At 36.7% G+C, this 15918-nt stretch overlaps 1 protein-coding gene across 1 annotated transcript in view; it reads left to right on the top strand.

Annotated features, from left to right (window-relative positions):
* EPSTI1 (epithelial stromal interaction 1) overlaps positions 1–15918 on the top strand; it is an 80023-nt gene that overhangs the window by 45500 nt on the left and 18605 nt on the right. Inside the window, exons 8-9 of the mRNA XM_087813732.1 lie at positions 6462–6494; positions 8808–8891. Of these exons, the coding sequence (XP_087669858.1) occupies positions 6462–6494; positions 8808–8891 (117 nt within the window). The remainder of the gene's footprint in view (positions 1–6461; positions 6495–8807; positions 8892–15918) is intronic.

Here is a 15918-nt window from a genome sequence, read left to right as displayed (position 1 = left end):
AATCCATGTGCATAGAATCCCCCTGAGAATGCTTTAGGAAAGTCAAGACGTACCTTGCACTTCTGTGCAGTTATGATGCCTGTGGTTTGCCCTAACTGTGGCCAGTGTACAGGATATGAATACTGTGTGATATGGGGTGTGATGAGCTGCAGGGTTTTGAGTTTTTTTAACAAACAATTTTAATTTTACTACATAATGCAACTTTCCTGAGAAAATTGTTTTTCTTATGCTATTTATATGTGGATCTGGCACAGGCAGATAGGAATTTAATAAATATTATATAATTATGTCAGTGAAAAAGACTACAAGAAAATTCCTTTAGAAATTAGACAAGAGAACTTCAGACAAAAGATTGCACACTAAATGGTTTCCAGTCTCTGGTTTACTACCCCTGCTTCCTTCTCGTCTAAAGACAATACTAAGTGTTAAAATTCTCATCCTGTTGTTCTACTGCCCAGTGGGCCCTATAGGATAAAGTCAAAATGCCTTAGCTTAAGCAAAAAGCCCTGTCTGCTTTCTGCTCCCTCCCCTCAACTCCCCTCTCTGTGTAATCCTATAGTCTAGGTCATTGCCATTCCTGGTATGGTCCATGGACCAAAGGCATGGCCACACCTGGAGCTTAGAGAAGTGCAGACAAATCTCAAGCCCCACTACAGACCTAAATCAGAACCTACGTTTTAACACTGTCTATGGGGGAGCTGTGTGCACATTAATGTTTGAGGAGCACTTCTCAATCACACCTTTATGGCCATATCCTTTCAAACTTCCACTACTCTAAACACTGGTGTTTAAAATTTAAATTTAAAATTGAAGCTTGATTACTTCAATTTTTATCTATGTGTCACATGTTCTTTAAAAAGTCAACACTTAGGCCATATGTCCCTTCAATCCCACTTTCACCCCAACACTTTAAACTCCTTGCATTAATTTCCAATTGCTTATAAAATAAGTCATGGGGATTTAATGTACAGCATGGTGGCTATAGTTAATTCTGTATTATATATTTGAATTCTGTATTATATATTTATATATATATTATAAAATTATATATTTGAAAGTTACTAAAGAATAGATATTAAAAGTTCACATCACAAATAGAGGCTTTATAACAACATAAGGTGATGGATGGATGTTAATTACTGTGGTGATCATTTCACAATATATACAAATATTGAATTATGTTGTAGACCTGAAACTGATATGATGATATATGTCAATTATACCTCGATAAAAAAATTTCCCATTGCTGCTGTAACAAATTACTGTAAACTCAGTGGCTGAAAATAACACAAATGTGTTCTCGTGACAATTCTGGAATCAGAAGTCAGAAATGAGAATGAAGGGGCTAAAATTCGGCGTCAGCAGGGCGGGTTCCTTCTGGAGGCTGCAGCGGGGAATCTGTCCCGTGCCTCTTGGCCACCATCATCCTTGGCTCCCTGGCATGTGGCTACATCACTCTGATTCCTGCTTGATTCTCACATCACCTCTCTGCACTCGGACTCTGCCTTCCTCCTAAAGGACCCTTGTGATTATATTGGGCCCACATGGGTCATCCAGCTCATCTCTTCATCTCGAGATTCTTAATTTCTGCAAATTCCCTTTTGCCATATAGGGTGGCATTCACAGCTTCCAGGGTTTGGGACATGGACATCTTTAGGGGGCTTATTTATCCCACCAGACCCCCCTAGCTGTTTCTTTTGTTATTTGACTCCACATATCTGTTAACATTTATATTGTTTATCTCGTGATTCATCAATTTTAGCTCTTAATAATTTCTTTCCCCTGTTCTCCTATTATAACTATTAGTATTTCATGTGTTTCTTTATTATGACAATGTAAATATTTTCTTCCAAACCAGTTACATTTTCTTTTGTTCACAACTTTTTTAAAATGTCATTTTATTTTTGCATTTTTTTTAGTTTTCTTTGAACATTTGACTGCTTTTTTTCAGTGTTTGTGACCATTTACGAAGACTCTTCATATAAATTTCCATACGGTTTTCTATTCTGTGCCTGTTAGCTTGTCAGTGCCAGGTTTCTTTCCCTCTTGGAAATGCCCCTTCTGCATCCCTCTCACCTCCCACCTTAACTTGGGCTGGTTGTTCTTTAGGCCTCCTACACAGTTCTTGTCCTGAAACTTTTCTTTCACAGACTGCTCTCAGCCTTGTCTGCTCATTGGAATCCCCTGGGGGGCTTTAAAATCCACTGATGGGTGGGTCAGACCCTCCGAGACTGTTTTGTGGCCTGGGCTTCAGGGCTTTTAGAGCTCCCCAGGTGATTCTAATGTGCAGCCAATGACAAGCATCGCTGCTTTAGTCATCTGGGGAATTGCTGCTATTGCTTTCCTATGTTGGGTCCCCTGATTTCTGGGTCTCATCTAGATTCTTGCTTTATTTTTTTGTTTTGGTGGAGCATGTTATTTAATAACTTCTCAAGAGAAGACGCATGTTCAGGTCCTTGCATGTCTTAAATGATCTCTATTCATCCCTCATTCTTAGCTTGTAATTTTCTGCTAAGTATTCCAGATTGGAAATAATTTTCCTTCAGAATTTTGAAGGCATTGCTCTTCTAAACTTGAGAATTAGTTCCTGGGAAATTTAAGACCATCTGAATATCAGTCCTTACGTGAGGGCTTTCCTCTGCTTTTCCTGGAAATACTTTAATAACTTCTTTTTTTTCTTTCTGGTATTCTGCAATTTTAGAGTGCTATGCTTTAGTGTGGGATCATTTTTATTCCTTTTCCAGAGTAAAGGAAACTCATCTCTAGTTCTAGATGATTTTCTTGTATTATTTCTTTGATTTATTTATCTTCATTTTCTCTTAATGGAATTCTTGTTACTCAAATCCTAGGCCTCTTGGATTTATCTTCTAACTTTTTTGTAAAAATTATCTTTCTCCCTAATTTATCTTTGACTACTCCCCACCCCCTTTCCTGACATATTGAGTTAGAAAAGAAACCCAGTGCTTTCCCTCCCGAGCCTCTCATTTACTCTCACACAACCACCACACTCTCGACACTTCTGACACCAGATGTGTGTTTTTTTCTCACCCCAAGAAATTCTGAGACCCCAGCTAGGTGCCCTACAGTTAAACTCAACTGTGTCACTACCTACCTGGAGATAGTGTCAGTTCCTACAGGTGAAGGGCTCAGTCCCACAAGACTGCCTCCACTTCAAGTGCCAGTTGTAAAACTAGTAGGTCCACAGGTTACTCACAACCTTGGTCCAACGTGACTACAAAGTGGAGGTTCCTTGGGCTTAATTAATTTGCTACTGCAGTGTGCAGAACACAGGGTAACATGTTTACCGGTTTATTAAGGATGTAATAAAAGATGAAGATAAACATCCAGATGAAGAGATACATAGGGAAGGTCTGGGAGGGTCCTAAGCACAGGAGCTCTGTCCCCATGGAATAGGGGTGTGGCCACCCTCTTGGAATATGGGTGTGTTCACCTACCTAGAAGTTCCCTGAATCCCTGTGCTTTTGAGATTTTTCTCGATGCTTCCCCACATAGGCATGCCCAATTAGTAATTCCATCTCCAGATCCTCTGCCCTCTCTGGAAGACAGGGTGGAGTGGAACAGAAAATCCCAAGTTTCTAATGATGGTTTGGTCTTTCTGGTGACCAGCCTCCATCCAGGAGCCCACCCAGAGTTGCCTCATTAGAACAAAAGATGCTCCTAGTACTCATATCACTTAGAAAATTATAATGATTTTAGGAGCTCTGTTCAAGAAACTGGGAGCAGATACATAATGTCAAGAAAATATATATATGATAGGAAAAACACTTATATGTATTATCTTCTAAATATTTTACTCGTTTGTCTTTTGTGGAGGGAGAAGTGATATTTTTAATTGCCTAGAGCTTCTTTTTACTTGGTTGCTATTTAAAAATAACAATATTTTCTTTTTAAAAAATAACTTTTTAAAAATATGTTTTGATTGATTTTAGAGAGAGGAAGGGAGAGGGAGAGAAAGAGAGAAAAACATTAAAGTGAGAGAGAAACATCTATGTGGCAGAAAAATCGATCAGCTGCTGCCCCCTGCATGCCCCCCACTGGGGATTGTGCCCACAACCCAGGCACATGCCCTGACTGGCAATGGAATCAGCAGCCTTTTGGTGCATGAGGTGCTGCTCAACCAACTGAGCCACACTGGCCAGAGCGTAACAATCTTTTCTTGTTTCATGGATAAAATATCACCTTCTGCCTCTCAGAGCAAAGTGCAGAGAGCATAAGAAAACTTTAAGGAAGGGGGCCCAGAGGTTCACTGCTCAATATGCAGGATTTTACAGAATCCTTTCATTCTCAACAGGATATCTGACCACTGCTCCCTCTGTACCAGGCATGCCTTATTTAGTTTATGCAGAGAACACACTTTAAATATATATATATGTGTGTGTGTGTGTGTGTGTGTATATGTACATATAATACATATGTGTGTGTATATATATGGATATATACACACATGTATATATATGGATATATATATGTATATATATACACACACACACATATACATATTTATATGCACCCCTATGTTCATTGCAGCATTTTAAAAAATATGTTTTTACTGATTTCAGAGAGAGGAAGGGAGAGGGAGAGAGAGATAGAAGCGTCAATGATGAGAGTCATTGATCGGCTACCTCCTGCGCACCCCCACTGAGGCTCACTCTCGCAACCCAGGCATGTGCCCTGACCAAATATCAAACTGACTTCCCACTTGATAGGCCACCATTCAACCACTGAGCCACACTGGCCAGGCTGGAGAATACACTTTTGATTTCCTGTCAGGATTGGGAGAATTAGCAGCTGAATTTTCAGGGTGGGAGCAGGCATAGGCCTCTGCCCGTCATCTATCAGCCTTCCCTACTAACTGGTACAAATTTTGGGCCCTCACATGGATCTGGAGAAGATTGGCTTCTTATGGGTGTCCTCCATCCCCTTGCCAGCAAGTCTTCAGGTTTGCTCTTCCTCTCTTAGTTGCTTGTCATTCTTCATCTACTCAGTATTTATAGATTTTTGTCTGGGAAAACAGCTATCTCTTGGTTTTTGAAGACAGAGTTTGTTTCATTTCCTCTTCTGTTTAGGATAATTTTTGAGAGAAGAATGGAACAGGAACATTTTTATTCCACCATCTTGCAATAGGAACTTAATGCTTGTCATGGTTGAATTATGTCCCCTCCACCCCCCAAGTTTATATGTTGAAGTCCTAACCTCCGGTACCTCAGAATGTGACCTCATTTGGATATTGGACCTTACAGCAGTAATCAAGTAAAAGTGAGGTCATGAGGGTGGGTTCTAATTCAATAGGAGAGGTGTCCTTATAGAAGGGGGAAATTTGGACACAGAGACAGACACTTACAGAGGGAAGGCGATGTGAAGAGACACAGGGAGAAGATGTCCATCTACAAGCCAAGGGGAGATCCTTACCTCATGGTCCTCAGAAGGAACCAACCTTGCAGATGCCTTGATTTTGGACTTCCAGCTTCCAAAGCTGTGAGACAGCAAATTTCTGTGGTTTAAGCCACCCATACTGTGATACTTTGTTGTGGCAGCCCTAGAAAACCAACACAATGCTATTTTTCATTTGTTCAAATGCACTTCCCCCTACGTAGTCTGATTCATACTCACTCTTTAAAACACAGCTTAATGTCACCCGCTTTGAGGTGTCCTTGATCCAGTTTAGTTAAATGCCCTTCTTTGTGACTTCCTCTTTCCTAATACCTGTCATGATGTACTGTAATGATTAATCATATCTGACTTCCACATTAGGCTGCCAATGGTTACCTCCAAGGTGCCACTGCATTCCAGATCCTTTAAAAAAAAAAAGCAAAATAGATAATTCAACTGGTTGGAGACCATTATCTTCCCTATAATTCTTATTTTCCAACTTTTTTTCTTACCATATTGGTGATTGGTATGTCCTGTCATGTCTTCCAGGATATCTCTCAAATCTATTTCTTCAATCATACAATTAACTTGAATTCCCATTTTGATTTTAAAAATTGATTTAAAGAGAGAGGAAGGGGGAGAGAGAGAGAAACATTGATGTGAGAAACATTTATCTGCATGCTCCCTGACTGAGGATCAAACACACAGACTGGGTATGTGCCTTGACTGGGAATTGAACATAGATCGTTTTGGTGTAGGGATGATGGTCCTACCAACTGAGCCATACCGGCCAGGGCACTTGAGGTCTGGGATCAAGTCTTACCACAGTGCTTGCACATAGGAGGGTTAAGTATTACTTATTGAATACTTATGTTATAAGCATAGCTTTGGGAGAGGATGAGTAATACTCTGTATTTTAGTTGAATAGCAAAAATTTAAGTTTTAATTATATGTTAAATTCATATTTAATGATAGAAAAATATGTGAATACAATGATATAGAAATTTCTGGGGTTTAAAACCAAGAAAAATAGTGATCAAAAAGTTTTTTTCTCCCTTATTTTTGAACAGAAACTTCCTGCTCTGCCTATGGATCACAGCTGGGTAAGCACGCGTTAGGATTGCAAGTAGCTGTGAAGTCTTCATAGTTAAGGTGCCATGTGACTTCCCAATTTCTGTGGCCTTTTAAATGACACTTTATGTGTCTAGTTTTGGGTCCTAGTTTTTGATTCAGGAGTGTCTAATCATTTTCTTTTTCCTGACTTAAAAGCTAGCACCCATATTGTGACAAATGAACAAGTGGTTAAGTTTAAAAGGAAGGTATACAAACAGAATTTAGGTTCCCCACTCAAATCATCATATCTGATTTAACTAAATATTTTACTCCTTTTAATTTCTTGACTAGAAGATGTGCTCCCTTATCCCTTTTCCCCCTTTTAGGTTTTATATGGAATATTTGAGATGAAGACTAGCTTCCTCTAAAAATAAGGGGTCATTGGAGAACCGTTCCCACCTTCTGTCTTATCACAGTCCCCTGTGTTTAGGATATAGACAAGAGAAAGTCATAGGATGTTTGCTTAATGTAGCAGGGTTTGGATATACAAGGGCTTTCTGAACACACTCAGAGCTCTTCTATTCTAATTATTAATGTTATAGATGATACAACCCCTTTCTGGGAAGTGCTTTTTATTATTTGATGGAATATGGGTTTTATAGTGACAGAAATGGGGGAATGAATTAAGAAGTGCTTGAGAAAAATTATAGTAAGAGAAAAAGGGGGACTAACCTACATAAGCTTTGTGGATTGTTAGTCCAAAGAACTAGGCCTGAAATATGCAGCCTACTGGCATGCTGCTGCTGGTAGTTTTATGAGAAAAATGGAATTTCCGGCACGTTAGCTTACCAGGCTGGCCTCTTCCTTACAGAGGCTGGGCTACAAATCAGTGAGAGAGAGAGAATGTATATGACAAATGAACAGACAGCATATTTGATATCTCATAAATTCCAGAATATATGGTCACTATGACAGGGTATGAAACCCTGAGGTAGTGGGTCAGTGGGACTAAAGCCGTCCTGTTGTGTGTGCTGGCTCTCCTAAGGCTCCCCCTGGGGTCATAATTCAGCCAGAATGATGATTCCTGTGCTTCTTAACAGGCCTTGTTTTTCTGCCCAGAAATAGAAATAAGCTTCAGGTACAGACTGGGGATGCAAAGACTTAGAAAGAAATGCATATCTGGAATCATGTGGTATCAATCACCAGTTGACAAGCTGTTTAATAGGACCCATTAATGAGCAGTAGACATGTCAGTGCTTCTAAAGTCAGTGTCACTATTGCTTGTCTCTGATATTGACTAATATCAGCTGGTTGGAATATTCTTGAAAAATATTTAACTTTTCCCTATTTCAGAGCCTTCCCATTAGAAAGAATACACTATGTTGACTATCTCTGAGGGGATTTATTTATTTATTATTTGTTTGTTTTGCATGGGATAATTTTGAGAAATAGCAGTTTAGTTTGAGCTGAGGAAAGTTACAGGGAATAAAAGAGGATAATTTGGAACCATCTAATCGTAACATGAATGTCAGGTCAAAGAAGTTAGACACTGTTGAGTTATGAGTCTCTTAAAGGAACAGTATTTACTTTTGGCCATGACTATGAGTTCAACAAGAAGGCTATGCCCTTAACCTCTGTTGTTCAAAAAGAAAAATGGTCCCTTATGTTTGCATCTAGTTTTATGGAGGACAATTTCTCTCTCTTTTATTCCCTTATTAGTAGCATTGTTCAGGAAAAGTGGCTCAACACAGTTCTTGGCAGGCAGTTCTAAAGAAGCAATACAGAGTTCTTGTTTCTGCAACAGCTTCTCCCCCAGCTTCCTACCAGGAAAGTGTTAGCATCCTTCACTGTCACAAAAGTGTTCTCAATGACTCCTTAGCTGAGTTTCCCAGCTGTTCATTTTGAAACTTCAGTTAAATAAATTACTTTTTTCACATTCTTTTTCTATCTCCCTTTCACCCTTGCAACTTTCTTTTTTCTTTTTCTTTTTTTTATTAAACTTATTGGGGTGACACTGTTTAAAAAGGTTACGTAGGTTTTGAGTGTACATTTCTATGATACATGATCTGTATATTGCATTGTGTGCCCACCACCCAAAGTCAGATTTGAGCGGATATTTTTAAAGCTTAATTAAACAAGTATTTAGATCATCTTTTAAAATATGCTTATACTAGACTTCTTTCTCATATATACCAAGGGACATCTTCAGACACATGCATAAATCATTCAATAGGCAAGTATGTATGGAGAGCTTGCTGTATGCTTAGTACGGAGGTTGAGTTGTTAAAACCAGATCCATGGTAAACAGCCTAGTATATTGTGGTGATGCTTTTTTCTATGATTTCCCCCCTATATCTTGACAGGCCAGAAGCCAGGCTTATAAGGATTCTCTAAAGGAGGAAGAAAATCGAAAGTTACAGAAGATAAAGGAAGAACAACGACAGAAGGTACTCACAAGACCCTGTTAGTCACTGCTAATTATTATTTACTTCTGACAATAGATCATTTCAAGGGGCTTCTGAACAGAAACATTTATATACATACAAATCCTAAAAAAACCCCACAAGCGTTAACACTAAAAGGTGAGATGTGGATATGTTTTAACGCATGGTGGTGAGGTGGCTAATTCTAGTCAAAACTATTATGGTACTTTATCTCAGAGGGCCATAGTGTGTCTGCTGAAATAGGCACCTGCAGCTCATAGAGATGAGAATATGGAATTTTTCCTGTTTTGTGCATGGTAGGTAGTATTCAAGTCATTGAAAGGATAAGAATAATGTAACTTGTAAATATAGTTATTAAGCTACTATATAAGCTATGAAGAAACCATTAAACATTCTCATACACACACACACACACACACACACACACTCATATTTTTCTTTTGACAAAGGCCATATTGAAAGCCACAATTAAGTAAGCAACATTATAGTAATATTCCAGTAGTTGGCAAGTAGAAGCTAACTATTAGTTTTAATGTCTGTCAAATGATATGACAGTGTTAATCTGTTTCTGTGATCTTTTAACTTAGCATCAAGTCCTGAGGTGGGTACAGAGGAGAGTTTTATGAAGTCAGTGTACTTGTGATTTATTTTAAAGTAACTTCTAGTGAATTTTAAATAGTGTTTTATAAAGTTTGGTGTATATTTTTGGAACATGAAAACCATGAAAAGTAGAAGATTTTACAAAGAGAATGCTTGACAGATTAGAAAATTAGATCTGGGATTTAATTTTCGGGTTGAACAGTTATTTTAAACAGTGAAAATTAAGCTTTTTATTTCTTAATCTTGTTTTTCTTCTGGAGTTAGACAAATATTGATACATACATATTTTCTGGTTATTGACTGAACGTATTTTTCTTTTACATGAACTGCTTCCCTTTACTTGCTGTAGCTTTCTGTAAAATGACTAAGCACACAGATAAGTCCATCATTAGGGATTTCAATAGAGGTGGAATACATAAAAGTATTTATCATATTTTTGTTTAATCTGTTGTTAGAAAATGTCCACTGAAGGTATTCTCTGATTGGTAAAATCAGTCATTCCTTATCACATCAATGATTTAGACTTAAGTAAATAAGAAAGATAATGTCTATGGTAAGAAGATACAGAAAACTACACATTTATATCACTGCATCTATTCATGTGCCTGTTCATTCCATTCATTTAACAAGTATTTCCTGAGTACCTGCTCTGGAGTAACTTGTAAGTAGATCATCTAGGGCAGGTTGAGGTGACAGCACATTTATTTGTTTCTCTGTGCCTCTGACTTTCATATTCTTCCATTACTCTGGCCTCTGGGGACAGTAGGTCCTTCCTTAAGTTTACATGTGATTAAGTTCCCTCTTCTAGAAATTTATTTATAATTCCCTTTTCCCCTCTATACCTTCAATATATTTTCCACCATTGACGGATACTTGTATTTTGTCAACTAATATGCTCACTCTTGCCATTCTAAAATGAACACACTGACTAACCCCTTCCTTGATTGTGCTGTCCTCAGATATATCACCTTTTCTGCTTCCACCAAATTAATAAAAAGAAGGACAAATATAACCTTACTGTAATCACATTTTCATTACCTACTTCATCCATAATTCTTTATGTTCTGGTTTATATTCACAAATGCTCTTACTGAAACAACTCTTTAAAGGTAAAATCCCCTCCCCTTTAAAAAAAAATCTATCTTTATTGATTTCAGAGAGAGGAAGGGAGAGGGAGAGAGAGAGAGACAGAAACATCAATGATGAGAGAGTCATTGATCGGCTGCCTCCTGTGCGCCCCTGACTGGGGATCGAGCCAGCAACACAGGCATGTGCCCTGACCGGGAATCGAACTGTGACCTCCTGGATCTTAGATTGGTGCTCAACCACTGAGCCATGCCCAACCAGGGAAGGTAAAATCCCTTCTGAACATTCAATTCAGTGGGCTTTTTGGAATTCCTATCTCCCTGTAACTCTTTAACAGTATTTAACACCACTTTAAAGTTTTCCTTTTCTGGCCTTTTTACTGCATTATTTCGGTTGAATTGTCTCAGAATAATCTATTACTGTATTCATTTACCTCTCCATTCATTCATTCTACCAACAAATATGTATTGAGCTCCTATTACGTGTTCAGCCTTGAGCAAGATGCTAGAGCTTCAATTAAGAGCAGGATAGTCCCCATATACAAAAATTAACTCAAAATGGATCAAAGACCTAAATGGAAGACATGAAACAATAAATTACATAAAGGAAATGATAGTTACTAAACTAATAAACCTTGGTCTTAGAGAAGATTTTATGAATTTGACCCCAAAGGCAAGGGAAATAAAGGCAAAAATAAGTGAATGGGAATATATCAAACTAAAAAGCTTCTGCAGAGCAAAAGAAACAAACAACAAAACAAAAAGGCAACCAACTGAATGGGAGGAGATATTTGCAAACAACAGCTCTGACAAGGGGTTAATATTCAAAATATAGAGTGGGGCAAAAGCAGATTTATAACTGTATGAAAATTAATACAATAACAAATAATACAAGAATAAACTCTGTTTCAAGAACTCAAAATTGTAAACCTACTTTTATAAAGTTTAGTGTATATTTTTGGAACGTGAAAACCATGAAAAGTTCTTCTTTTCCAGAAGAACTCAAAATTGTAAACCTACACCCTGTATATAAAGAACTCATACAATTCAACACCAAACAAACAGATGGGCAGAGGACCTGAACAGACACTTCTCCCAAGAAGACATACAAATGGCCAACAGGCACATGAAAACATGCTCAATTTCACTAGCTATTAGGGAAATGCAAATCAAAACTACAGTGAGATACCACCTCACACCTGTTAGAATGGCTGTTATCAACAAGACAAGAAATAACAAGTGTTAGAGAAGTTGTGGAGAAAAGACAACCCTCATTCACTGCTGGTGGGAATGTAAACTGGTACAGCTACAGTGGAAAACAGTATGGAGGTTCCTTAAAAATTTAAGATACCTTAGCAACCCCTTTTCCGGGCATCTACCCGAAAAATTTGAAAACATTTGTTAGCAAAGATATATGCACCACTATGTTCTTTGCAGCATTAGTCATGGTGGGCAACACATGGAAACAACCAAAGTGTCCTTCACTAGATGATTGGATAAAGAAGATGTGGTACATCCACACAATGAAATACTACTCAGCCATAAGAAAAGATGAGCTACTGCCATTTGTGACAACAGGGATGGACCTTGAGAATACCATGCTAAGCGAAAGAAGTCAGACAGAAAAAGTTAAAAACGATAGATTTCACTCATGTGGGATATAAAACTGAAAGCAACAAATGAACAAACAAGGAAAACAAAACTCATAGACACAGACAACAGCATGGTGGTTACCAGAGGGATGTGGGGGGTATTAAAGAGTAAAGGGGGTCAAATATATGGTGAAGATGATTTGACTTTGGGTGGCCGGCACACAATGCAATATACAGATCCTGTATCATAGAAATGTACACTTGAAACCCATATGATCTTATTAACCAATGTCACTCCAATGAATTTAATTATAAAAAATAAAAAACAGCATAGAAAGGTTCCTGCCCTCCTGAAGTTTACTTTTTAATGGAAGAGATAGACGATTAAAAGGAGATGAAATAAAACATTGCATTTTTTATTTTATAACAGTGAATCACTTTGTAGTAATCTGCAAAAGAAACAAATCGTATGTTGTGATAGCTTCAGAATAGTGTATAAAATATTGTTGGTTCCTTACCTCTCTCCTAAAACCCTCATTTTTTCTTCAGATATCTATTCTACTTAGCATGGCTTGTGTTTCAGAGAAGATAGAAACCACCCAAGTCTCAGGGATCCAATCCCAAGTGGTTTAACCTTCCATGGGAATTCCCATCCTTGACTGTGATTGGTTTAGCCATGATATGAGAAGTAGTTCCAACCAATGAGAGTCATGGGAAGCCTGCCCTTTCAGTACAAATTTTCATCAACATGAACTAGGCTACTCTTCCCATTTAAAAATTTTGAGCTGGATTTTTTTTTATCTTTCTCCTTTGTCTGATTCCAGGTTTTTCTCTACCAACTTTTTTGTTAGAATGTATGTGATAATTTCTTTTTCTATCACTTAATTTTAACCTCTCTGTGTCACTTGGTTTAAATTAGATTTCTGGTGCCAAAAAGGACTGATTTTTTTTTTTTAACCTCATATTACAATTTCTTTTAATAGGTAAATTTAATGTAGTCTCATTTATTGTGATTATCAATGAATTTGCACATATCCTTGCTACATAATTTACTTTTTAATTATATATTTTGTTTTTTATTTTCTCGACTCCTTGAATTTCCTCTGTTCCATTTAGTTTCTTTTGCTATTTTCTCTCTCCTCTCCTCCCCATGATAAGAAATTTCAGTGTTTTTGTTTTTAATCTTGTATGACCTTTACTTGGCCCATTTAATCTTAAAATATATGTTTCTAGCTCCAGAAAATTTCTATTTTATTTTTACATTCCTTCCTCTGTATTGTCTCTGATCTCCATTTCTGGGATAGGTATCAAATAGATTTTGGAAATTATAGATCTGTTCTCTGTATCTCTTAATTGTTTTTCTTATACTTTTTGTCTCCTTGGCCTTTTTTCATTGCATTCTGGGAGAAACCTGCAGCTAGATCATCCTGCTTACTGAGTTATTTCATAAGTTTTCATTCCTCTTATCTGGCACATGTATTGAATTTGTTTATTTACCACGATTGCTGATTTACGTTTTCATAGCAATGTTCCGCTTTATAAGTGCAATATTCTTCCTGATTTCTTTATTCATGGTAATTATACAGACATTAAATTTTCCATTTACTATTTTAACAGTATCTTTTACCCTTTCCATTGTAAGTTTTATCTCCCATTGTTTTCTTTCTCAAATGTTTGATGATTCTTGGCTATTGTCATATTTCTTTGGGCATTCTGCTGAGGTGTGCAAGAGCTTGTCTTCTGTATGTGGTAGCCTCTCGTTTTCCCATAGTCACTAGGTTCCTGGGACATTGTCCTGTTTTTCTGAGCCCAGACACCCCTTCTCCATTCACTGTTCACCCTGTGGGGCCATGCCATGCTATCCAGTGTGCAGTGTGGGGGGAAGAGAGCCCACTGCCAAACTGCTTTCAATGCAGTTCTCCAGCTATCGATCATCTTAAAGACCATGTTAGTATTGCCTCCTGGAGCTCATTGGGAAGCGCTGCTAACACAGCACCAGCTTAGCCCACATATTTGTTTGTCTGTATAACTTACCCTGTCTCCTTTGTACCTTTCCGGAATTAAAAAACAACAACTTCTGATAGGCTGATTGCACTTACTGATTTTTGCATGGTTATTGATTTTATATAGTCATTTGGAAAGTAAAAACAAACAAAAATTTTTTTAAAAAATCCTTAAATTATTGGGTGAGAGAAAATTATTATAGAATACTTAAAATTTATTGTGAGAGCACTTTATGAAGAATGCATGCAAAGCTGTATTCTGAGACGCTATGCTCAGAAAGATCATAATTTTAAATCCAATCAGTACTAAAAAAAGAAATGAATTAAATATCCAGTCCAAGAATTTAGAACAGAAATAATAAAGAGTTACTGAAGGAAGTAATTAAGATAAGGACAGAAATTAATAACAAAACTTCAAGATACAGCTGTTATAAAAATCCAACAGCTTGTTTTTTGATAAGGTCAACAAAATGAACAAGTCACTGGCAATTCTAATTAATAAGAGATTAGTAAAAATGCAAATGCACAATATTATAAATGGACTGAAACTAAAGATTTAGAAAAAATTTAAGTTTATATTACTATAGATAATACTGTGCTAATAAATTGAATATGTAGATTAACTGAATGATTTTAGAGGAAAATATAAATCTCTAAAATAATTCAAATAATAAAAAAATATAAATACATAACGCAAGTGATTTCTAAAATTTTCTGAGAATTATTTTTCCCTCATAAGCTAAACTTGGGTCATTTTATAGTCAAGTTCATTGGAATTTAAGAAGAACAGATTTTTTCCCTATGCTTTACAAATTGTTTTATGGTGAGGAAAAGATGTAATAATTTTGAATTAATACTATTTAACTATCATCCCAATGATGTTGCAACCTGATAAAAGGAGCACACACATGCACACAGAAACATATAGAGATTAACATCTAATAGAAAATTCTAATTAATGGTTATTTTTCTCTTAAATAATTTACTATGGCAAAGTAAGGTTTATTCTAGTAATGCAAAGATTGCTAACTATAATTTTTTATGTCTTATCACTGCAATAAGATAGGTCATGAGAAAAAAAAGCTGTAAAAAAAAAGGTTTTGATAAATTTTAACCTCTACTATCAATTAGAAAAACTAGTGAATTAGAAATAAAAAACTTTTCTTAGTATACATATAGCCTTCGAAACCAATAACCAACATTGTACTCAGTGGTGAAATACTAGCCCAGTGGACAATACGAGGCAATCTGCAAACCCTACCCACCAGCAAGTACTATTCTGGAAACTCTAACCTAGTGCCTCTCAAACTTATTGGATGAAAACCTCTTTTCAGTTAAAAAAAAAAAAATCTCTTAATATAAAATGGAACAAGGTTTGGGAATTGTTTTAGCCAGCTTGATAAGAGAAAAATTAAAAAGGAGCTTTTCTAGTTACTGGAAATAAGTAAAGTTATCTATGGATGAGAGCAATTTGCCTGTACAATCCAAGAGGATCAACTGAAAAATGATTAGTACAAATGGAGTTAAGTAAGCAAGAGCTGGTTATAAAACATATATACAAGAATCAACAACTTTCTCTCATATCAGCAAAAATTAATTAGAAAATATAATGGGATAAAAAGATCTCATGAAAAAGCAACTATGTAAAAATTTCTCAGTTCCTAAAAAAACAAACAAAAAACCTCTGAAGCCTCCTGTGATCCATGACTGTCAATTTGAATAAGAGCAGAGATGGATGATGCACCTGAGT

This window comes from Miniopterus natalensis, chromosome 2 (assembly GCF_054644295.1).
Source record: "Miniopterus natalensis isolate mMinNat1 chromosome 2, mMinNat1.hap1, whole genome shotgun sequence".
Lineage (NCBI taxonomy): Eukaryota > Metazoa > Chordata > Mammalia > Chiroptera > Miniopteridae > Miniopterus > Miniopterus natalensis.
Note: the sequence above shows the minus strand (reverse complement) of the source record. Positions and strands in the feature narration are given on the sequence as shown.